Source organism: Ornithorhynchus anatinus, chromosome 5, assembly GCF_004115215.2.
Source record: "Ornithorhynchus anatinus isolate Pmale09 chromosome 5, mOrnAna1.pri.v4, whole genome shotgun sequence".
NCBI lineage: Eukaryota > Metazoa > Chordata > Mammalia > Monotremata > Ornithorhynchidae > Ornithorhynchus > Ornithorhynchus anatinus.
In genome coordinates, this window is record NC_041732.1 from 25,344,707 (window position 1) to 25,369,159 (window position 24,453).

A 24,453-nucleotide genomic window follows, 5' to 3' on the forward strand; every position below is an offset into this window, starting at 1 on the left:
TCACACAGCTGACAAGTGGCAGATCCGGGATTAGAATCCACGATCTCTGACTCCCAAGCCTGTCCTCTTTCTAATAAGCCACGCTGCTTCTCTCTTTTTGTGATGTTATAAAATAAGTATATATATATTAGAGACATAGGTATATATATAGAGAGAGATAGGTTGGGGGGCAGCATAGCCTAGTGAATCGAGTATGGGCCTGGGAGTCAGAGGACCTGGGTTTTTATCCTGGCTCCGCCACTTGTCTGCCATGTGACCTTGGGCAAATCACTAAACATATCTGCGCCTTAAGCTATCTCATCTGTAAAATGAAGATGAAGACTGTGAGCCCCATGTGGAACAGGGACCATGTTCAAAGCTATTAGCTTGTATCTACTGCAGTGCTTAGTACAGTGCCTGGTACAGAGTAAATGCTTAACAAATACCAAAATTATTGTTATTATTATTGCCATTATTATTGTTACCTGATTAAAATGTTCGAGGAATTGAAATGTGTCTAATTTTAATTAAAACCTGGGGTTGCACATAAACATAATCTACATCAAGTTTTTATATTTTTTCCCCTTCTTTTAATTTTTTTTCCCCCTCAAAATGGAGAAGCTCATTCTGTGGGTTGCAGCATTTGGGCTGCCAGTTGGATGCCCCGCATCTCATCTTCAGTACTGCTTAGTGTTCTCCTGAGTGTGATCCCTCTCCAGTCCTTTAACCATTCAGTAACCTCTGGTTGTTCTCCAGCACTTGGGGAAAAAAAAAAGATTGGAAATTATGCCCATCTTGGGTGTCTTTTGACAGTTAATATTTTAATATCCCTGACAGATGCTCTATAGTGCCAACGCTTTATTAGAAAACTCTTCAATTTGCATTTTCGTTAACTGTTCTGTAGTAAAACAATTGCTGGTAGAATATGTCAATGCACACAGTACTGTCTTAGCAATGAATACATTTTGCAGACACAATGCTTTCTGTGGAAGAGTTATCATTTGTACCTTAACAGTTGTATATGAAATCCTGTGCACTGTTGTTGACTGTGTGTTTTTTAAACAGTGGTAATATGTATTTCATAGGGATGCAAGGCTAAGAAGGAAATAGCTCTCTCTTTATCCTCCTGGGTGGGAGCTCAATGCACCCAGAATTGTGGAAAGCATCAAAATCCATAATTGTGTGTGTGTGTGTGTGCAGAATTTCCTCCCATATAGTTAAATTTCATGTTCCCCCTGCATTTTCATAGATTACGTTGATAATAATACTAATAAGTATAATAAGTACTGTATACACAAATGATGTTTTAAGAAAATAAATATTATAACTGCATGTTTTCTAGACACTGTGTAAGAGTGCAAATCCTCAGTGGAGGGAACAGTTTGATTTTCACTACTTCTCTGACAGGATGGGCATATTGGACATTGAGGTCTGGGGGAAGGATAACAAAAAACATGAGGAACGCTTGGGGACGTAAGTCTTCAATTTTATAAGTAATAGCTAAAGTGATGTGCAAAAAATGTGTGCTTGCTTGTGGTTCACTGTTCTACAAAACTGTGTGTGATATAAGGTGTGCGGTCCCAGCCACACAAATAGTAATACCTGAGCTTGGTTGTATGCTTTAAATTTGCTTCCAATAAGAAAACAATCTGGACTTTAAACTCCTTGTGGACAGGGAACAAGTCTACCAATTCCATTGTAATGCAGTATCCCAAGTGCTTAGTATGCTGTTCCGCACACAGTAAACACTCAGTAATTATCATTGCTTCATTGATATAGCTTTACCAATCAAATATTTTAATGCATGTTTCTCTTAATTGGAGGGATTTTCTGAATGGTAGCTTTCCAGTGTGTCCTAGAATGGGTAAATAAAGGAGCCTTTCTAAAAAAAAAAAAAATCTAACATTATTACTATTTAAAACAGAGAGAGATGTTTGCTTTCTAAAACAAGAATGATGTTCCATACTAAAATTGTTTGGATGGAAAATCTTCACTCTGGTACTCAGTTTTATTAATTTAGGTACTATTTGCCCTACAATATTGTCTTCAGATTATTGTCCAGTAGACATTTGAGGAGAAATATGTATCAACCCAATGAAATGCCTTACCTGCACTGGAATATATCCCAGTCTCTGAAGTGATTGGGGATTTTTCAGAGGCAGCATTTAATTTTGTTCAAAACCTTAATGTTACCTAGAAAACTCTAATTCGCATCCTTCCATTTTTTCTCCAATCCTTCTTTTTTCATGGTATTGGTTAAATGCTTATTATATGCCAGGCACTGTACTAAGTGCTAGGGCAGATAGAGGCTAATCAGGTTGGACACAGTCCCTATCCCATATGGGGCTCACAGCCTGAATCCCCGTTTTACAGATGAAGTAACTGAAGCCCAGAGAAGTTAAGTGACTTGCCCAAGGTCATAGAGCAGACAAGTGGCAGAGTCAGAATTAGAACCCAGGTCCTTCTGACTTCCAGGTCTGTGCTCTCTCCATGCTGATCTTAATACCTCTTAATTTATAGGGAGACTTATAGGAAATATATTCATAATCAAAACTCCCAAATGTTTAAAACATAAAAGTTTTGGAGACCTTACCTATTAAACCATGTGGCCATCCCAGGATAATGCCATGTTACTTACCCTTCTTCCCTGCTCTCACCCTGGTGAGGCTGGTATGCGGAAGCTTGAAAGATCCAAGGTGATCTTTAACCTTCATTATGTTCACTGCCCGACAGAGAAGTGTTTGTGAATGAGAATGAGGGGTCACATCTTCATTTTTAAGAGCAGAAAAAAATTGCTTTAGGGACAATAGGGACAGGGAGCTCCATGTCCAATCCCCCTTCCACAGTCCTGGTCATCGTGACTTTGAAGATGCAGATAAAGCCGAAGTGTTTCTGGGATTTGTTTGGGCCTAAACATTTTTGTTAGAACCTCCCAGTGGGCGTACTCCAGTCCCTGAAGTTGAAAGTCAGGAAACTTTGAGAGCCATTGAGTTTAGAACAGCTCCCACAATGCCCATCCATCCATAAACAGATTTAAAGGGGGCCTCTTAGAACCTCGAAAAGTCTGTCTCCCTTAAACATCAATGAGAACCAATTCTGCTATCCCCTGGCACTCCTGCCTCTATCTGCTTTACCTTTGAACGGATCCTTGCTTGATATTCTGATATTGCCTCCCCACTACTCAAGAACCCTTAGTCATTGTCCATCTATCTCCTCATCAAACAGAAACTCCTTATTGTAGGTTTTAAAGCACTCATTCATCTTGCCCCTTCCTAGCTTACCTTAGTGATCTTCAATTAGAGCCCAGCCTTGATACTGTGCTTCTCTAGAGCCAGCTTACTCACCATCCCCCAGTCTCATCTATCTCCCCACCAACCTCTTTCCCACATCTTCCCCCTCACCAGGAACTCCTTCCTCTTCCATGTATGCCAGGCCACCACTCTCCCCACTTCTGAACCTTTATTAAGATTTCATCTCCTCCAAGAGGCCTTCCCCGATTAAGCCCTCTTTTCCCCAGCTCCCTCTCCCTTCTGCATTGTCTACACACTTGGATCTGTGATCTTTGAGCATTTGATAATTGCCCCACTCTCAGTCCCACAACACTTACATATATATCTATAAATTGTATATTATAAATAATTTATATTAATGTCTGTCTCCCTTTCTAAACTGTAAGCTCATTGAGGGCAGGCAATAGGTCTACCAAATCTTGTATTATTCTCAAGTCCTTAGTACAGTATCAGCACATAATAAGTACCACTGATGATGGATGGCCTTCAGGCCAAGGACTCTTAGTGTTCCCATAGGGTAAGAATGAATCAGTCAGAGGAGGAACACTTTCTCTTTTGTTTAGATCCAGGCCAGGAAAAATCATGTCCTTTAGTGATGGATAACTAGAATGTTCTTTGCATATGTAAAGAACAAATACCCTTTCACTTAACATGTCAATGTGATGTCACATTTCCTTTGACACAATAGGAAAGATTTTGCCCCTAAATGTTATGTCTCTTCACATTGAGAAAATATTTTAAGATTTGCCATTTTCTCACTGTTTTGTCATTTGAGCATACATTTATTATTCTAGATATTTCCTGTTTGCAAGTAAGAAGTGTACCTACACTTGTGATCAGAGTGGCCTTCCTTTCCTTGGACTCCAAAGGATATATTTTTTTTGCATCCTTTTCCTTTTTCCTCTCCTGAGGTAAAAAGATAACAAAGTTCTCTCCTGGGAGGCAGTCAGAGTGCACTCCTCACCACTGAACCTACTAAATGGAGACAAATCCTTCTCTAAAATGTTTCATTTTTTGCCCATTTTGGGGACCAGAGGGGTTTGCTCATGGATCATAATTGGTAGAGATCCTGGGTTGCAGCATTTCTTTGGACAAACAAAATAGTTTAAGTTGTGTGTTATGCAGATTACTTGAGGGCTCAACTACTCTTCTTTGTGGGTTTACTTTGTATTTATTTTTTTAATTAAAAACTTTGGTCTTCATTTTAGACTTTCAAAGGGAGGGAAAACTGGATTCACCTTATCCCAAATTTCTAAATGCAAAGTGCCCAATTAAAGGAAAACACTCTGTAGCAATGCAGTTTACCAACACAAAACTCCTGTAACAGGTGGGAAAAGTCACACCCTTTCCAGATTCAGAATCCTAGTTTGCAGCTAATTGATATAAGTTGAAAAAGAGTCTTTCTAAGGAATGTTCCCCCAACAAAACTCACATTAAGCAACCCAGATTCATAACTTTCTCTTAGGGTTGTCAAGACTTTGTAACTTCAGTAGTGGATAAACCAAAACCCACCAGAAATGGCTATAAATGGCTATTTTGGGTCAGAACTCTGGCCCCTCTAGCCCAGTATTCTCTCTCTGAACAGTGGCATCAGGATTCTTAGATCTTAGTTTCAGAATAAGAAATAGACTTCTAAATAAACAAAATTATAGCCTGGAGAAATCAGGAGGTAATTAGTTAGACCCTAATTTGAAGATAGTATCTGATTTTTTTCTATCTGCAGTTTATGCAAAATGAGAACTAAGAGAAGATGCAGAACAGTGTTCTGATAAATACTAAGGGATTGTTAAATGGATCTTCCATAAGAAAATCTAATGCAGTTGAGTCTAAGACAGGATTTAAATCAGTATTGGTAATAAAACTTTAGAGGTGAGAAGCATCATTGCCTAATGGATAGAACACAGGCCTGGGAATAAAAGGACCTGGGTTCTAGGCCCGGCTCCACCACTTGTCCGCTGGGTGAATTTGGGCAAGTCACTTAACTTCTCTGTGCCTCAATTACCTAATCTGTAAAATGGGAAGTAAGACTGTGAGCCCCATGTTGGACATGTACTGTGTCCAACTTGATTACTTTGTAACTACCCCAGCACTTAGAACAATGCCTAGCACAGAGAAAGCAATTCACAAATACCTTAACAAAAAATAAAGAAGATGTGAGTGATTATTGATTCCTTTTTTATTTTCCCTGTCGAGGATGGAATGGAGGTCCAAGGGTTCTAACTGAAGTAGAGAACACCACCAAACATCTCTCCTGTTACAGTTGGGAGAAACTGCAGTTATCATTGAGAGTTGTGGCAGATTTTAATCTATGCAGGAAGGTTTTGGTAAGATCCTTCCTAGAACAAAGAGACTATATTGCAAAATCCCCCATTAGATTGCAAACTCCTCAAGAGCATGCACTGTGTCTTTTACTTCTCTCATGATCTGCCAAGCATCTGAGTACAGCACCTGCACACAGAAGCCACTCAAACATTACTGATGACAATGACTAGATGACATTCCAAGATCCTTTCCAATCCTGTGATTCTAAACTGTTTCCCTCAAGTAACAGAGATGACTTTGATTTGTAGGTACTGTGTTGAATCATGTCTACAGTATTAGACTCAAAGGTTTTTTTGCTCATGCTATTTAATTTGGGGCTGTTTATTTGTATAACCCCAAACTAGAACCAAAGTTACCCATCCTTTATGTGTAACTACCCAAGGAAAATATGGGATTAGAAACTCTAGTCAGAATCCATTTTAGAGGACTGTGAAGGCCCTGGCTGTTACAGTCAAACAAGATTCTCCAACATGATAATGACCAATGTCGAGATTTAATCAGATCCACAAATTGGATAAAATAGCAACAAACTCTGAGTGTTTACAAGATGCTGTTTAAAGCCTCTGAAGTTCAAACTCCAGGGCTAAATTTGATGATCTGATTAACAAAAATCAGACACCGGTTTTGGTCATAAGGTTGCTTGAATTTGTATCTGGAAAATATGATGGGAATGAGGGATTAGTCTAAAACAACCCCCAAATTAACTTGCCATGGCTTCCCTTTAAATCCAATTATAATTTGCACACACACACACACATACACCCCCCCACACACACACCCTTTTCCTTTGTGCCTCCTCCTCCTCCTTTTGTGTTTGTCTGTGTCTATCTCTGTCTCTCTCTCTCTCTTGCAAAGCAGGTAAAGTACAGTGTTCACATTTTTCCCACTGAGCCCAACCTTTTTTGTAGTGAAATGATGCTTTCTCATTGCAGAATTTAGTTCTGAATTTCACTAGGATTAGATTTAAAATTATTTTTTATCAAATGATATATTTTGGGGAGAGCAGACCATTATTTCAGGGTTATCAGCTGTAGTGACTGGTTAAATTCTAGCCAATTCTATCTGGAGAGTTCTGGAATGAGGATCCGTGGACCTAATTCAGCTGTCTATTCTCAGACACAACTCCTAGTCTTTGTCATAAAAAGTTGAGTTGGCCTTCAGTCAGTTTACGTCACCAGAGGGGTTTGCTCATGGATCATAACTGGTAGAGATTCTGGGTTGTAGCATTTCTGTGGACAAACAAAATGGACCCAAAGCCTTCCCATGAATCGACTATCTGATTTTTATGGCCAGACTTGACACATTCACAGTTTTTCTCCTGGGTGTTTTTTTTTTCCTCTCTCTCCCTTCTTCTCTCCCTTAGCTCCTGAGATTTACTGCCCTTAAAACTATTGCTTTATTTTCTGTTCTTGCATTTAAGTTAAAAGCTGACCAGTCTGCAATATAAAACATAGAATTATGGTAATGAATACGAGGTTAAAAGCTATCACGACAAGTAAGACTCTGGCAGATTTGGCTGCCTGATACAGTAAAATTATGCATTGAATTAAAGCATTAAAATGCAGCAGAATTAATGAGGGGGAGAAGAGCGAATGAGAGGGCAGGAGCAATGCTGTATCAGCATGTAGATTGTAAATGGACCAAATTGGGCCCAAATACTTACTAGATATAAAAAATAATGATGCTATTTGGACCCTGGTGTCTCCTTCATAGACTCACGGGAGGAATACAAAAAGGGTGAAGGGAAAAGAAAATGCAGATTGTGGGTGAATGTATGTTTTCAGAATTTTTGAGCTCAATTCTTCCCTTTGGCCCTGGGCAGGGGTTAATTATGCAAGTTTCCTGGGAGTGGACAGGAAGAAGTTTCCTCCAGTTGTCTCCCAGTGCCATCACCTCCTCCCACTCTACCCTATAATGTCTGGTCAGCTGTTGGCTAGGTCTAGTTGCCCCCCCCAAAATTGGAAGTAATGGTTCTGCCAACTGGTGTTGTCCAGGATTATTAGTAAGTCATGGTAATCATCAGTCAGTCAATTGTATTAAGTGCTTACTGTGTGCAGAGCACGGTCCTAAGCACTTGGGGCAGTACATTATAACAGTATAACAGACAGATTTCCTGACCATAATGAGTTTACAGTCTAGAGCCGGTGACATCAAGAAATAAATAAAAGTACAGTTATGTACATAAGTGCTATGGGGATGGGAGGCAGGCTGAATAAAAGGAGTAAGACAGGGTGACATAGAAGGGAGTGGAAGAAGTAGATCTGAGGGACTTAGCCAGGGAAGGCCTCTTGGAGAAGCTATGACTACAGTAAGGCTTTGAAGGTGGGAAGAATAATCATCTGTTGGATATGAAGAGGGAAGGTGTAACAGGCCAGAGGCAGGATGTGGGCAAGAGGTTGGTGGCAAGATAGAGAAGATGAAAGTATAGTGAAATGGATGGCATTAGAAGAGCGAAGCATGCAGGATGGGTTATAGAAGGATAGTAGTGAGGTGAGATAGGAGGGGGCAAGGTGATTAAGTGCTTTAAAGCCGACGATGAGGAGTTTGTCTGATGCAGAGGTGTATCGGCAACCACTGGAGGTTTTTGAGGAATGGGGAAACATGGCCAGAAGATTTTCATAGAAAAATGAAGAATATTGTGCCAATCCCATGCCATTTAGGTACATATCTTTATATATTATAAATTACTTATTCATATTAATGACTATCTCCCCCACTAGATTATAAGATCATTGTGGCCATGGAATGTGCCTGTTATATTGTTAAATTGTACTCTCCCAAGCACTTACCACAGTGCTCTGCATATAATGAGTGCTGAGTACATACAAATGATCGATTGATATTGTCTATCTCAATTCAAACCTTGCCTGCATCCAGATATTTTCTGACTTCTCTGTAGTATCTAAGAAGGGGAATTTAAATTGAATTCGACCAGGGATAGTCATGCTGGATAGAGAACAAAAGATTCAAGGAAAATGCACATAGAATGCTAAAGAAAAAAGTGCTATCACAAATGCCTGGAAAAGTAGCTCTCTTTCTCCCTTAAACTGCTTTTTGCTCTTTACAGTGGGAGATATAGAAGAGACTAGGTGGGTAAAGAACACACAGTGTTTTTGTGGATTGTGGAAATGATAGATATGCTGAGGCATAAGATATGGGGAGAGGGAAAGGAATATGGGGTGTAGATGAGTTAAAGTGCAGTATAGCAAACGTTCCCCTAGTGACCTGAAGACATTAAGGCATTTAATGGTATATGTAGTATACCAGGTGTGAAGTTATCTCACACAGCGGTTCTGGCCCAATTATGTAGAAATAAAAACAGTGAGTGAGTAGTAAACCCAGCTTCCTTGGTCTCTAGGGATGCTAGATTAAACATGTTGTATTTGGGTGTATATCAATTTTCTCTCTACAGGAGAAACCTTTATACATGTTTTAGCTTATTGTTCCAGATTTAAATGATTGGTTTCCTATATTTCATGTTCAAGCACATTACAGGCCCATAGAGATGTTTTTGTAGAGAATGAGTTCTGCTTTGAATGTAACTAGATTTCTGGGAGAATGCATCGAATGATGTCGTGGAAACACATATGCTCCCAGTTCTATAAAGTGAGAGTTGCGTTCATGCAAAACCTCACATTAGGAAAAATGTGTATGGTAGTGCTTTCCTACACTACTTGGGAACAAGCGTTCTCAGCAGCACACAACATTGGATCGAACAGGCTCACATTGTCAGAAGAATGTTCCCCGATTCCATAATCATATTCTAGCCCAAATGCACATTAAAAACATTTGTTACAGCAGAACTGAATGTAATGTGGTGAAGGAGCCATTAAACACTTAGTACAGTGCTAAGCAAGTAGTATAGTGCTCTGCACACAGTAAGCGTTTAATAAATACGATTGAGTGAATAAAAGGATACATCCAGAAAAATTGGGCATTTAAAATTTTGTTTGGGATAGTCCAGAATAGGTGATATTTTACACTGAATGCCCTTTAAGCATTTTTTGTTTGTTTTGCTTTATATGGTATTTGTTAAGTGCCAACGACCTTACTAAGTGCTGGGGTAAATACAAGATAATGAGGTGCTAAGACATAGGGCTCCCAAGCTTACTCCCCATTTTCCAGATAAGGTAATTTAGGCACAGAGAAGTTAAGTCACTTATCTGAGGTCCACAGCAGACAAGTGGATCAGCTGGGATTAGAACCTAGGTCCTCTGAATCCCAGGTCAGTGCTGTTTCCACTAGGACGTACTACTTCCCATATGCTGGGGAATATATGGATTTGAATCCAAAACAAAATTAATTTGAATTAAAATTTTATCAGTTTGGCTTTTCTGGCTTTTCAGGCTTTCCAGTCCTTGTTTGGCTTTTCATGGGTCCCGAATCTACTCCATGTAAGTCCTTGCAACTCTGAGCCATCCTCCTGCTGCTCATATGAAGGCAGGAAAATAAATTGGTTTTAACTGAGATATTAAGTTCAGCTTCCCCCCTCTTTTCTGCCCCCTAAACTTATGGTTCCTCTGTGATTTTTGAGGCATGTGGCTGTGCCAGGGAATAACAACCGTAGTATTTATTAAATGTTTCCTGTGGGCAACCACTGCGCTAAGAGCTGGGGTAGATACAAAATAATCAGGAAAGACAGTCACTGGTCCACATGAGGCTCAAAGTTGAAGGAGGGAAAACAGATATTGGATCTCCAATATACAGATGAGGAATTTGAGGCATAGAGAAGTTGTGACGTGATCAAGGTCACACAGCAAATGGCAGAGGTCAGAATTAGAACCCAAGTTCTCTCACTCTTTGGACTGTGCTCTTTCCACTAGGCCGCTAGGGAAAGTCTGAAACAGTGCTTGGAGTGCAAAAACTACACTCATGCTATCTTGCCTATTCCCTATACTGTAGAAGACCATCCCTAATTATATGGGTAGGGTGAACCATGTTTCAGAAAAAATGCTTTGATAACAGAAGGGACATCTGTCAGCATGTTATAGTTGATAAAACACGGGCCTGGAATTCAGAAGGTCATGGGTTCTAATCCCAGCTCCGCCGTTTGTCTGCTGTGTGACCTTGGGGAAGTGACTTCACTTCTCTGTGCCTGTTACCTCATCTGTAAATTGGAGATTGAGACTGTAAACCCTACGTGGGGCAGAGACTATGTCCAACCCAATTTACTTGTGTCCACTCTAGAGCTTGGTTCAGTGCCTGGCACATAGTAAGCACTTAACAACTACCGCACAATTATTATTTAGTGAAGCCCAATAAGCATGAGGGGTCAGTGATTTTGCACAGAAGTTAGGAATGAACATAAGAAAGAAAGGAAAGTCAGGGGGAACAAAAATGTTTTAAGTATATTCCCTTCCTAATAAAATTGGGTATTTAATTACTTTTCCCATTCCTTAGAACCTTGATTGTAGTGTGGAAATTCATATAGTGGACTGTGGCAACTTTATCCATGAGTGAACACCCCTCTCCATACATACTAGACATCACCTAATGAGATTCTAGCCTATTGTTCCTGATTCCTAAACTCTTCAGTTCTTATCATACAATTTTCTTTTCAACCAAAGATTTGATATTTCCTTAATCGGCACCTAAAAGGAGATGCTAAAATTTTATTACAGAAAAAAAACACACTAAAGGTCTTTTAAATCTGGAACATCTGAAAAGCAACAATAAAACCTCTTTTGTATGTCATTTAATGTTAAATCTAATTATCTCCTTAAAGCACTTATAAGAGATATAATTTTTCCTCTGCTAAGGTTTATTTAAAATGGATTTGAAATGAATTTTCCACTTGATGGTTTGGAGGAAGGAAGACACAGTCTTCCTGTCTATCTGTGAGATGTATTTATCCGTAGCTTCATCTCATTTAATGTGTATTTTCAATTCGGTGTTCTCATACTGGGTTTCCCTGGCTCTGAGAATGTCAGATCAATGAGAAACAGAATAAAGATCCTCTGGAAGGTAGATCTTAGCTGGTCCAGAAATATATTAAGTGAACACTTTAAAATGATTGAAAAAATAGAGTCTGGAATTCAAGCCTACCATCTACAGGTTGTCACCTGTAGGTATAATTAAATGTCACTTACAAGTCAAGACTATGAACTTAGTGTCTCAGAAGAGTTGGCTTTACTGCCAACTATTATTAGGTAAAGAGGAAGCAGTTTACTTTATAAAGATAAATTGCAACTGTATGGCTAACTTCATTTTATCTCATGTAAAATCCTCAGGCAGATTTGGAAGCATAGTCTCACTCGACTACCAGTTTAACCTTTTATTTTTGAGAGTTGATTATTTTGTCCAGAAACTGGGGAAACATTGATGAATACATGTCAGGATGCTGGCTGTGATGATGATAATGATGGTATTTGTTAAGCGCTTACTATGTGCCAAGCACGGTTCTAAGCAATGGGGTAGATACAAGGTAATTAGGTCGTCCCACATGGGGCTCACAATCTTAATCTCCATTTTACAGATGAGGTAACTGAGACACAGAAAAATTAAGTGACTTGCTCAATGTCACACAGCTGACAAGTGGCGGAGCCAAGATTAGAACCCACAACCTCTGACTCCCAAGCCCAGGCTCTTTCCACCCTGCTTCTCTAGGCCATGAGTTTAAGTAGGAGTCACATTCCTAAGGTCTTAGATTCTTCTGGTATCTCGTACTGAAAAAGGTTTTCTTAATACTTGGATATCTTTTCCCAAGTAAAGTCCACTAAATATCCAGGAACACAGAGTTGAAGGACCATTCTGATGGTTCATTAATTAGGCCCTGCACTTGTGAGAAATTTTGTTCTTGAGGGCAGGCCCAAGTCCTTGCTCCCTGGCTGATTTTGGCAGAGATCTCGCACGAACAGACTCTTCACTTCTCTAATGCCAACCTACTCACTGTACCTAGATCTCATCTATCTCACCACTGACCCCTTGCCCATGTCCTGCATCTGGCCTTGATTGTCCTCTCTCTTCATTGATGATGGACCATCACTCACCTCTCTTTCACTTCTCTTCCAAGAGACCTTCCCTAACTAAGCCCTCATTTCCTCTTCCCCCAATCCTTTCTGCATCATCCTTGCACTTGGATTTCCACTCTTTATTCACCCCTCCCTCAGCCCCACAGAATTTAAATACATATGCATAACATTTTTTCATATTAATGTCTGTCTCCCCCTCTAGATGGTAAACTTGTTGTGGCTAGGGAATGTGTCTACCAACTCCTGTTATAGTGTATTTTACCAGGTGCTCTGTATAGTGCTCTGTACACAGCAGGCACTCAATAAATATGATTGATTAATTAAAGGAAATACATTTCCAGCTATCCAGCTAGAGAGCACCCTCATTCATATCTTCAGCTGTCCATAAGAACCCAGCTGGTGCATTTCCCTTTGTGCTGGTCCCTAGCCACATGGAGTGGGTCAAATCTCAATTTTGCCCCTCTTTGACCTCACTCTCCTGATCCATCTTTTCCTGGCCCGCCCCCCTCCCCCCGCACTCAATCCTGCCAAGTCTTTTTTGAGGGCAAAAGGAGCCAAAATGATTTCCGGACAGAAGGATGAAGCCAATGAAACCATGCTCCCAGAAAATGCTGCAAAGACTCTGTCAGAAGAGAAACCGAGTTCTGCCTGATCTTTGCAAATCCAGGGCATTTTCAGTAACCAAATAAATAAAATGGTTTACCACCTCAGCCACTTCTTTGTGTTTGTTTCTGTACTGAAATGTGTTTGAGGTTTTCAACATTCCCAGAAAATTGGCTGTTAAGAGGCGGAAAACATGCAATTTATAGCAGATGGGTATAAACTGCTCTGGCAATGCAACTAAAATGGGATCAATCAACAGCACTTCATGCCCCATTTACCCAGAAGAAACCCACCTGGGGGACCCCTGTGGAATTTTTGCCTATTAAGAAAACACCTTAACAAGTTTTCTTTAAATAAAAACTTGCCAGTTGGTATTAATCAGGTAGAAAATGGTTTCTCCATCAGGATTCAACTGCCATTTTTCTGTTCCATTTTTAAGCGCTAATTCTTTGTTTTATATATTTGTAAAAGAGGAGACTAGCTATAAAATATATTCAGGTTAATAATAGTTAATTTCTACAGTAATTTTATTTTATCACATTCAATCCAAGTCTTATCGTATTTGTTCTGTCTTTCCATTTTTTTTTTCTAATCTGACCACCTCCCTGCCTCTTCCCCATTTCGGTCATAGAGTGTCACTGACATTTTGTGTTACCAACTAGCAGAATGTCTGCCCCCTTCTCTCCCCTGTAGTAGACTTGACTATAAATTAGAGTACAAGCTTAGTAAGACCTCCAGGAAAAATTGGTCCGAGGAACACAATGGGTTGTAAAATAAAACCGGTGACTTTGAATGTCCTAATGAAGCCAAGGTTTAATCACTTTTTTTTTTTGATTCATGAAATCGTTGTAGGTGTAAAGTGGACATTGCGGCACTACCACTCAAGCAAGCCAATTGTTTAGAACTGCCTCTGGAAAACCGACTGGGATCACTACGTATGCTGATCACACTTACGCCCTGCTCGGGAGTGTCTATCTCTGATCTATGTGTCTGCCCCTTGGCAGACCCCAGTGAGAGAAAGCAGATATCCCAGCGATATGTGAGTGCTTTGCAGTGTTATGTCACTTTCTTTTTAAGTTGAAACCAAGATATGATCTGCAAAACTGCATAAAAGGGATCTTTGTCCATAATTTAATGGTTTGTCTCATGAAGAGGTTATTACACATAGAGATTAGTGTGGTTGTGGACAGATGAAATTAAACTATTTGTTGGCTTATTTGTTTGAATTTTTAGGACAAAGGTATTTCTGATATTATGGTGATGAACATGCACCCCTGGAATGTGGATCTCTAATTATGAGTATTTACCTGGCTCATATGCCTAAATTATGAGTATAGAGGACAGTTTCTTATAACACATTACATTTTTAAGAAAATAATTAAAGTAGAGATTTAGTAGAATAAATCTACTGTAACCTCTATCTGAGACTTTCCCATTTTAAGGAATGTGGAATGGTGACATCCCTGAATTTCTGGGTGCAAGTGTGCAGTGGAAGAGGGGGAGCATGGGAACTGAAAGGAGAAAGGTCCCCTCGTGTCCATTGGCCAAGTTGGAAAAAGAATGTATAAAACAATTTCAGTGGAGATGTGAAAAAAGTAAGGGTCACACTGACAAAATATCCGTGCCTTTCTAGGGCAACTGCAAGGTCACTGGTAAAAATTAACCCTTAAAGATGCCTTTAACTCACTCTGATCATAACCTTGTATATACCTTTGACAGATGTATGACCTATTACATATATGTTGGCTTTGGAAGCTGTGCCGTTTAAAAGTATATAAAATGGATAAATTTAGAAAACATTCATGAAATGAATGTAGACATTAAGTGGTATTTCATTGATCCTTTTTAATCTCTTTTATTCCAGTGCTTCCAGAACTCTCTGAAAGATGTGAAGGATGTTGGCTTTTTACAAGTGAAAGTTTTAAAGGCATTAGATCTCTTAGCTGCAGATTTCTCAGGTATAGAGTATTCTTCTTTTCATCTATTTCCCTGTGGCTTATTTTTGGCTCTGCAATTTCTTCTTGCTTCTGCTCCTGAATGACCTACTAGCAAACAGCTTCATAAACAGTCAAGGAGCTAAGCAAATGTCTTCAGGCCATGTCTTTGTTTTATCCTTTGTTTAAGGAATGTTGATTTCATGATTAGAAAATCTCAAATAATCCAATAGGAAAAAGGGTTTATTTTGTTAGAATTGGAATATGTGATGGCTGTAGTGGAGGGTGGTCATATGTTTAGTAGTAGAATTACTTCACACCAACCACAGAAGAGGTGTATTTCTTGTAATTTAGTACAAGTACTAAATGCGCTTAGTACATTGCTGTGCACCTAGTAGGTGCTCAATAAATACTATTGAATGAATTAATGAATAAATAATTTATAAAAAAATGTATGGCAGCATCATGCTTATGGTACTAATTTTATTCCACAGAGTTAGGATAAGATAATTGCATATAAACCCTTAATTTGAGGGTGTGTATAGTACACTCTTCCCTCTCCTTACCCTTAACAAATTACCCCTTTTTGTTAATGATTTATATGGAGACTCTCTTGTCTGAGGACCTTTTGTATGTATTAAATGTCTTACTAGGAAAAGATATTCTGCTTAATGATATCCCTTGGTTACAATTAGGAACTTCTGTTCCCAAGTTAATATCTTCACAGTAGTAACATTGGTGGATATGACGTTACACTGTTTTTCCATCTATCCCTCTTAACTTATTATTCTATATCAACATCATATGACCTAGAATAAGAGCTGAACTAAAATAGGTGGCAACTATGGCATAGTGATGTAAAGAGCTTTATTTGCCTGCTTTGTCCTGATGAGTATAAACCTTATTACAATTGACAAATAACAGTTCTTGAAAGTTTGACATAATGTCCCAATCTTTTAAAAGCAAACTTCATTCTACTCATTCATTCATTCAATCATATTTATTGAGTGCTTACTGTGTGCATAGCACAGTACTGAGCACTTGGAAAGTAAATTCAGCAATAAAGAGGGACAATCCCTGCCCACACTGGGCTTACAGTCTAGAATGGGGGAGACAGACATCAAAACAAGTAAACAGGCATCAATATAAATAAATAGAATTATAGATATATAAATATATACATTAGTGCTGTGGGGCAGGGAAGGGGGGACGAGCAAAAGGAGCTAGTCAAGGTGACGCGGAAGGGAGGGGGAGCTGAGGAAAAAAGGGTCTTAATCTGGGAAGGCCTCTTGGAGGAGGTGTGACTTCAGTAGGCCTTTGAATGGGGAAAGAGTGATTGGTGGATTTGAGGAGGGAGAGCGTTCCAGGCCAGAGGAAGGATGTGGGCTAGGGGTCGAAACTTCTACTTGTTGCCAGCTGTTACCTGGGTGCTTAGGGTTGTCTGCAGACTGGGGAAAAGAACCTGTCAGCAGTCAGTCATATTTATAGTCTGTATTGCTCTTTATTTTTAGAAACAAAATTATTTGCAATCCCTTTCCTTAATGAGAAACTCAGATTATTTTGTGATTTTTTTTTTTTTAAGCACTGGAGGGAATACTTTGGCTTCAGCCTTAGTGAGCTGATCTTTTACTTAATCAGAGAAGAATTAGCTAGGGCCGCATGTAAAGTTACTTTACTGTATCAGTCAGAAGGAGGCAGTCTTTCATTACACAAGTGTAATTAGCAATCTGCTCTGAAGCCTCAATGATGAGGAGATTTAGATTGTCAGGACTCTTTTCATTCCCCAGTCTTTTAACGAAAAGTCAGTGTGTCTTGGAAAAGTATCTACAAATTGATTGTGATTCTACTATGGATTGAAAGAGGTGAACTTTCATTGAGAGTCCTAGTAAAATTCATGAACTGAAGTCTGAGATACTCTGAAGTTATTTAATTTACAGAGCTGCATGATGAAATATGTGCAATTGCCTAGGCCAGTGTGGCATTGTGATTGTTCAGGGGGGAAAAATGGTTCCATTAGGGATGGAAAATGGACATATTTATTGTTAGAAAGCCAGTGGTCCCCACTGACCATCTATGCATAGTCATTGCATAGAGCAACCTAATTTCTTTTATTCCCAGAAAATGTAGAAACTATTTCTACTGCTGTTGCTTTTGAGAGTGAATTGAGGCTGGGAAATTCCCTATGAAGGTAGCACTTGAAATGTTTCAATTTTATATTGCGGAATTTAGCAATTCATCTAATATCATGTACCTCAGGAGAAAGATTTGAATAATAATAGTAATAATGATGGTTTTTGTTAAGCGCTTACTATGTGCCAACCACTGTTCTAAGCGCTGGGTTAGTTGCAAGGTAATCAGATTTTCCCATGTCGGGCTCACAGTCTTAATTACCATTTTACAGACGATGTAGCTGAGGCACAGAGAAGTTAAGTGGCTTGCCCAAGGTCACATAGCGGACAAGTGGGAGAGCAGGGATTAGAACCCACTTTCTCTGACTCTCAAGCCTGTGCTCGTTCCACTAAGCCATGCTGCTTCTCAAAGCTTTCTCTTTATGGAAAGAAAAAATACTATGAAATCTATATATAAAGGTAAAACTTTAAAATGTCTTTGGAATATTTATGACGTTTTAGCTTGGGTGAATTAGTATTGCGTCGGTACAAAAAGTTGTTATGGTGTAGAATGGTCTACACCTCAGCACTCAAGAAATACCACGGAATGATTGATTGGATGACCAATCTTGGAAATATTTTGAACTCACAGGTACAAATTAAGTTTCTTATAATTAGTATTTATTAAACATTCATTTTAGGCCAAACACTGTGATAGTTACTATAGGGAATTACATTGAGAAGCAGTGGGGCCTGGGAGTCAGAGGACCTGAGTTCTAATCTTGGCTCTGCCACTTGCCTACTATATAATTGTGACCAAGTCGCTGAACAACTCTGTACCTCAGTTTCCTCTTCTGTAAAATGGGGATGTAATACCTATTCTCCTCTTACTTAAACTGTGAGTCCCATGGGGCCAGAGACTGTATCCAATCTGATTATCTTGTATCTACCCCAACACTTATTTGCTTTAACAAATTTGCTTATTTGCTTTAACAAATACCACTATTATTATTACTAGAAGAAGAAGAAATTGTCTGTGCCTTTGGAGCTTTTTTTTTAACCTGCTTCCACCACCGAAAGCAATTTTATGCACATTAACATCCAACGCCACTCACAAACACATACCAAGGCCCTTTATCTGTTAGTGTCGAGAGGGGAATTAGGGAGTGTTTAGTTCTGTTAGAAAAGTAGTGTGGCTTAGTGACAAGAGGACAGGCTTGGAAGTCAGAGGACGTGAGTTCTAATCCTGGCTCTCCCACTTGTCTGTGTGACCTTGGGCAAGCCACTTACCTATACCTCAGTTACATCATCTGTAAAGTGGGGATTAAGACTGTGAGCCCCCTGTGGGACAACCTGATTACCATACCCCAGTGCATAGAACAGTGTTTGGCACATAGTAAGCACTTAACAAATACCATAATCATTATTATTCAGTTCTACTCTTCCTTCCTCCCCAATACACCATGCTACTGATGACACCTGATCGGAGAATCTAGGAGGAAAATTTACCTGATTTATCTTCCCCCATCACATCCCCTTTTTCCCTCCAACAGGACAGATATCAAGTGGGGCAGACCTTAATTGCTTAGGCAGCCAGCTTTACATTTAGCCAGGAGGGCTTTCACAAAGTATCCAGTGATGAGCTTGGAGTCTTCTAGCCTCTGGTTTTGGAGGCTTTTAGAAGGATTCCCCATCCATTTTTGAATTGTCAGAACCAACCGTCCTCCTGCCACCTATCCAACAAGTGAGGCACTTTCCCGGCTCATATTTAAGTTGTTTTTGGTAATGGGTGATCTGTGATTTCTAGGGCTATGGAAGAAAATCAGCATGGCCTACTGGAAAGATCATGGATCTGAATCAGGTTCTATTCCCTGCTCTGCCACTTGTCTGCAGTGTGATCTTTAGCAAGTCATGTAACGTTTCTGTGCCTCAGTTACCTCATCTGTAAAGTGGTTATTGAGACCATGAGCTCCACGTGGGATTTGGACTGTGTCCAACCTGATTATCTTGTAACTATGCCAGTGCTTAACAATTGGCATGTTGTAAGTGCTTAGCAAATATCATTAAAAAAGACAGATTCTTTTGTGCTACATGTCATTCACCAATCACTAATGAAGTATGAATTTTAAGGTAATTATTATAATGCCACCAACTTTTGGCCTGGTGCTCTATTTTTCTATTGTGTGACTTTTCTCAACTTCAAGGAATAGTAACATTCTTCATTTTATTTCTTCAAGTGCCTTTTCATAATTTGTCCCCATCACAAAAAAGTTACTTGGAACAATTTTTCTGTGCCCTGCTGAAAATGAGGAAATAATTATGCTTGATGAACAGAAACAACCTCAAACAAAAGTAGCTTAGATTTTTGTCTCCCAATTTTTGAAGACCTGGATAATGGTTTTGTCAATATGAAATGCATTTTCCACCTCAGTGAATATTTTTGGTATGTACAAAAGTGCTGCTTTCAAAGACTGTTGACCAAAAACATTATTCAAAACATAAAATTATACACTAGGATTGTTTGGGCGTATTCTATATCATTCTGGGTCTTAAGTAGTTTTTGCAAATTAAGAATATTCTGTTTTCTCTTGAAGCATAGGTTTGTATGTCAGTTATTGTTCCTTGGGTATAATAAATAAACATATATTGTTTGTTTTCGCTGTATGAATCAGGAAACTGTATCCATGGTAATGGATCTCTTCTTAAAGAAGTTTTCTTTTCAGAAGGATTTTTGTAATTGAAATTCTTAGAAAGTTAAATAGTAGTGATTAGACTCCTTTCATTAAATGAAAATTTTCCCTATCTAAAGCTAAATCAGGGCCACTTTTTCTCTTTGGCTCAGCCAGAAACTGTAACTTTCATTCTGGCAGGAAATTTGCTTTCCTTGGCTTCAGCTGACGAAAAGTTTTGGGATTTATTTGAGCAATGCACACTTGCTTGCTCTTGTCTTCTGGTGGACGTTGCAGGCAAAACTGACTTTTCCACCATTTAGTGACTGAGTGGTGACTGAACCTAACTCTTAAGAACTCTAATAATGAAGAGACTCACTCTCAGATCTGGGGAGTTCTTGAGCTAAAAGGAGTATGGAACAAGAAAACCCAACTATATATGTCATCACTGGATTGGAATGAGGCCCAGAGTGAAATGTTTAAAATTTATTTCTATTAGACTTTGTATGTATGTAGGAGAGATTGCACCCAATGGGAAGAATTAAGGATGAGGTGAGGTGAAGCTTACAAAAACTCAAGACATGGGAATTCTGAGGCAACAGCCATGGTAGAGCTGATCTGTCACTTGTCCTGTATGGATAAGGAAATAGTGCTTTTTAATGAAAACATTTTCAGTACCCAGTTCCCCTTCTCCATGGATGTTCTTCAGCTCTGGAGTAGCTTTGGTATTCTCACACACCCGGGAGGGAACTCTTCCGAGGGCTTAGTACAGTGTTCGGCACAGAGATAGCGTTCAATAAATACAATTCGTAGATTGATAGCAGCAGTGACCCTTTGTCCTCCCTTTACACAGTACCCCCAGGGCCTGATTTTTAGTTGAGAGGATGCCCCCTGCCTCCACTCTCCCAAGGCAGCATTGTCCCCTCCTCCTTTATAGCCAGGAGGATGTGAAGCTGAGCAAGGCATTCTTGACTTTAGAAACATGCTTAAAAAATAGTGCTTGACACAGATTGAGCATTTTACAAATACAATATTAAAGATAATAATTGTTATTATTCAATCATGTTTATTGAGTACTTACTGTATGCAGAGCACTCTAATTGTGGCATTTGTTAAACGCTTACTATGTACCATACACTGTACTAAGCACTGGGGAGAGACAAGAAAATCAGGTTGCATACAGTCCCTGGTCCCTATGGGCTCATAATCTTAATTCCCATTTTACAGATAAGGTAATTGACGCATAGAGAAGTGAAGTGACTAGCCCAAGGTCTCACAGTAGACCAGTGGTGGAGCTGGGATTAGAACACAGGCCCTTCTGACTTTCAGGTCCATGATCAATCCACTAGATCGTGCTTGGGAGAGTACAGTATAAAAATAGACATATTCCCTGCCCACAGTGAGCTTACAGTCTAGAGAGGGAGATAGACATTAATATAAATAAATAAATTACACATCTGTTCATAAGTGCTTTGGACCTGGGAAGGGGGATGAATAAAGGGAGCAAGTCAGGGTGATGCAGAAGGGAATAGGAGAAGAGGAATGGAGGGCCTAGTCAAGGAAGGCCTCTTGGAAGAGATGTGCCTTCAATGAATAGGGGTTTGAGGAGGCGGCGGGGGGGACATTAGGGTTTGGAAGTTGCTGTGACTGTGACAGCAGTTCTGCCTGTGGAACTCTAAGTTCTGAGGAGCCTAGAATGCTGCTTCTCTGACCTAAAGCCCCTGATCCCTTTATCAATCGATCAAGAAAAGCAGTGTGACCAAGTGAATAGAGCAGGGGCCGTGGAGTGAGTAGGACCTGGGTTCTAATCCTGAATCTGCCACTTCCCTGATGTGTGACCTTGGGCAAGTCACTTAACTTCACTGTGCCTCAGTTACCTTATTTGTAAAATGGGTTTGATTGTGAGTGCCATATGGGATATGGGATACTTATTAAGCACTTACTGTGTGCATTGCACTGTACTAAGCACTTGGGAAAGTAGAATAATGATAATAATAATAATGATGGCATTTGTTAAGCACTTACAATTTGCAAAGCACTGCTCTAAGCAATGGAGAGGATACAAGGTGATCAGTTTGTCCCATGTGGAGCTCATAGTCTTAATCCCCATTTTACAGATGAGGTAACTGAGGCACAGAGAAGTTAAGTGACTTGCCCAGAGTCACATAGCTGGCAAGCGGCTGAGCGTGGATTTGAACCCATGACTCTTACTCCCAAGCCTGTGCTCTTTCCAATACAATATAATGCTACAGTAGCATGATGTAGTGGATGGAGCACGGGCCTGGGAGTCAGAAGGTCATGTGTTCTAATCCTAGCTCTGTCACTTGTCTTCTGTGTGACCTTGGGCAAATCACTTAACTTCTCTGTGCCTGTTACCTCATCTGTAAAATAGGGATTGAGACTGTGAGCCCACATGGGACAGGGACTCTGTCCATCCTGATTTGCTTATATCCACCCCAGTGCTTAGTTCAGTGGCTGGCACATAATAAGTGCTTAACAAATACCATAATTACTATTAAAATAATGACATTCCTTGCCCACCTGATTATCTTGTATCTACCCCAGCACTTAGTACAGTGCTGGGGTACACACAGTAAGCACTTAACAGATAGCATTTAAAAAAAAAAGCCAAGAAGCAAGTAAAGATATGAAAGACCCTCCCTAGAGAAACATTAGGTTTGGGTGAACTTGGTATACTTCGGTAACACATAATGCATATGTGCATAATGTACATAAAATTTTACACATCTCCTTGTCTGGTGGCCACTAGGGCAGGCAGTGGCCACTTTCGCGTTGGATAATAATGTTGGTATTTGTTAAGCGCTTACTATGTGCAGAGCATGGCTCAGTGGAAAGAGCCCGAGCTTGGGAGTCAGAGGTCATGGGTTCGATTTCCGGCTCTGCTGCTTGTCAGCTGTATGACTGTGGGCAAGTCACTTAACTTCTCTGTGCCTAAGTTACCTCATCTGTAAAATGGGGATGAAGACTGTGAGCCTCATGTGGGACAACCTGATTACCCTGTATCTCCCCCAGCACTTAGAACAATGCTCTGCACATAGTAAGCGCTTAACAAATACCAACATTATTATTATTATTATTCTAAGCGCTGGGGTAGATACAGGGTAATCAGGCTGTCCCGTGTGAGGCTCACAGTTAATTACCATTTTCAGATGAGGTAACTGAGGCACAGAGAAGTGAAGTGACTTGCCCACAGTCACACAGATGACAAGTGGCAGAGCCGGGATTTGAACCCATGACCTCTGACTCCCAAGCCCAGACTCTTTCCACTGAGCCATGCTGCAACAGCTTCCCCACTTTGTCACTAGCAATTTTTGAGCTTCTACTGTATACAGAGCACTTCACTTGGGGTTTATGCCAAAGTAGTATGGCATAATCCCTGCCTTCTGGGATTCTGTAAAGCTTCTTTAAAGCACTCAATCATTTTTCCCCACCTTACTTCACTTAACTGAAATCCTACTGTAGGCCAGCCCTCACACTCTGCTCTGCTAGTGCCAGCTTACTCACACTGTGTCCTGATCCTGAATATCTCGCCCCCAACCTCTCTTCCCATGTCTTCCCCCTAGACTTTCTCCCCCTCCATATAAACCACACCACCACTCTCCACCTTCAAAGCCTTATTAAGGTCATATCTCCTCCAAGAGGCCTTCCCTGATTAGGTCCTTTTTTCCCCAGCTCTCTCTCCCTTCTGCATAGTCTTCACACTTGGATCTGTGACCTTTGGACTTTTTTTAAGAGTATTTGTTAAGCTGTTAGTATATGAACCGGGCACTGTTCTAAGCTCTGGGGTACATACAAGCTCATTAGGTTGGACACACTCTATGTCCCACATGGCACTCACAGTGTTGATCTCCATTTTAACTAAGGCACAGAGAAGTGAAGTGACTTGTCCAAGGTCACATTTGATATTCACCCCACCCCTACCCCCGAACTCTTATGTCCATATAGTTGAATTATATATTATATATTGTAAATTACTTATATTAATGTCTGTTTACCCCTCTAGACTATAAACTTGTTACGGGTAAGGAATGTACATAGCAATTCTAATTCCATTGCATTGTACTCTCTCAAGCATTTAGGGCAGTGCTCTGCACATAGTAAGTGCTCAAAAATTACCATTAATTGATTGAAGGTTGGGATGGAAGAGAGTGGTGGCCAAGCTTGGAGTTGGGGTATCAGTCAGCTTCACATGTGACATCAGGCTCAGATGCAGGACTGGTGATGTGTACCTCTGTGAAAAGTTGTGATCTTCATGGTAAACTTAGACATAATAACAATAATAATAATAAATAATTGTAGTGCTTAAACACTTACTATTTGCCAAACACTATTTTAAGTGCTGGGGTAGATACAAAATAATCAGATGCCACATGGGGCTCACAGTCTAAGTAAGAGGAATAATAGGTATCGAACTCCCATTTTACAGATGAGGGAACTGAGGCACAGAGAAGTCAAGTGATTTACCCCAGGACACAAGGCAGACAAGCGATTGAGCCAGGATTAGAGCCCTGGTCCCTTCATTCTCAGACCCATGCTTTTTCCACTAGGCCACACTG

At 40.0% G+C, this 24,453-nt stretch overlaps 1 protein-coding gene across 4 annotated transcripts in view; it reads left to right on the forward strand.

Moving 5' to 3' along the window:
* The window catches only part of MCTP2 (multiple C2 and transmembrane domain containing 2), a 229,837-nt gene that overhangs the window by 109,229 nt on the left and 96,155 nt on the right, over positions 1 to 24,453 (forward strand). For 3 of the 4 annotated variants that reach the window (XM_029066580.2, XM_029066584.2, XM_029066581.1), the window contains 3 exons: positions 1,322 to 1,452; positions 14,018 to 14,204; positions 15,030 to 15,123. In XM_029066580.2, coding sequence (XP_028922413.1) covers positions 1,322 to 1,452; positions 14,018 to 14,204; positions 15,030 to 15,123 — 412 coding nt within the window. The remainder of the gene's footprint in view (positions 1 to 1,321; positions 1,453 to 14,017; positions 14,205 to 15,029; positions 15,124 to 24,453) is intronic. The other variant, XM_029066585.1, reaches the window with a different exon arrangement.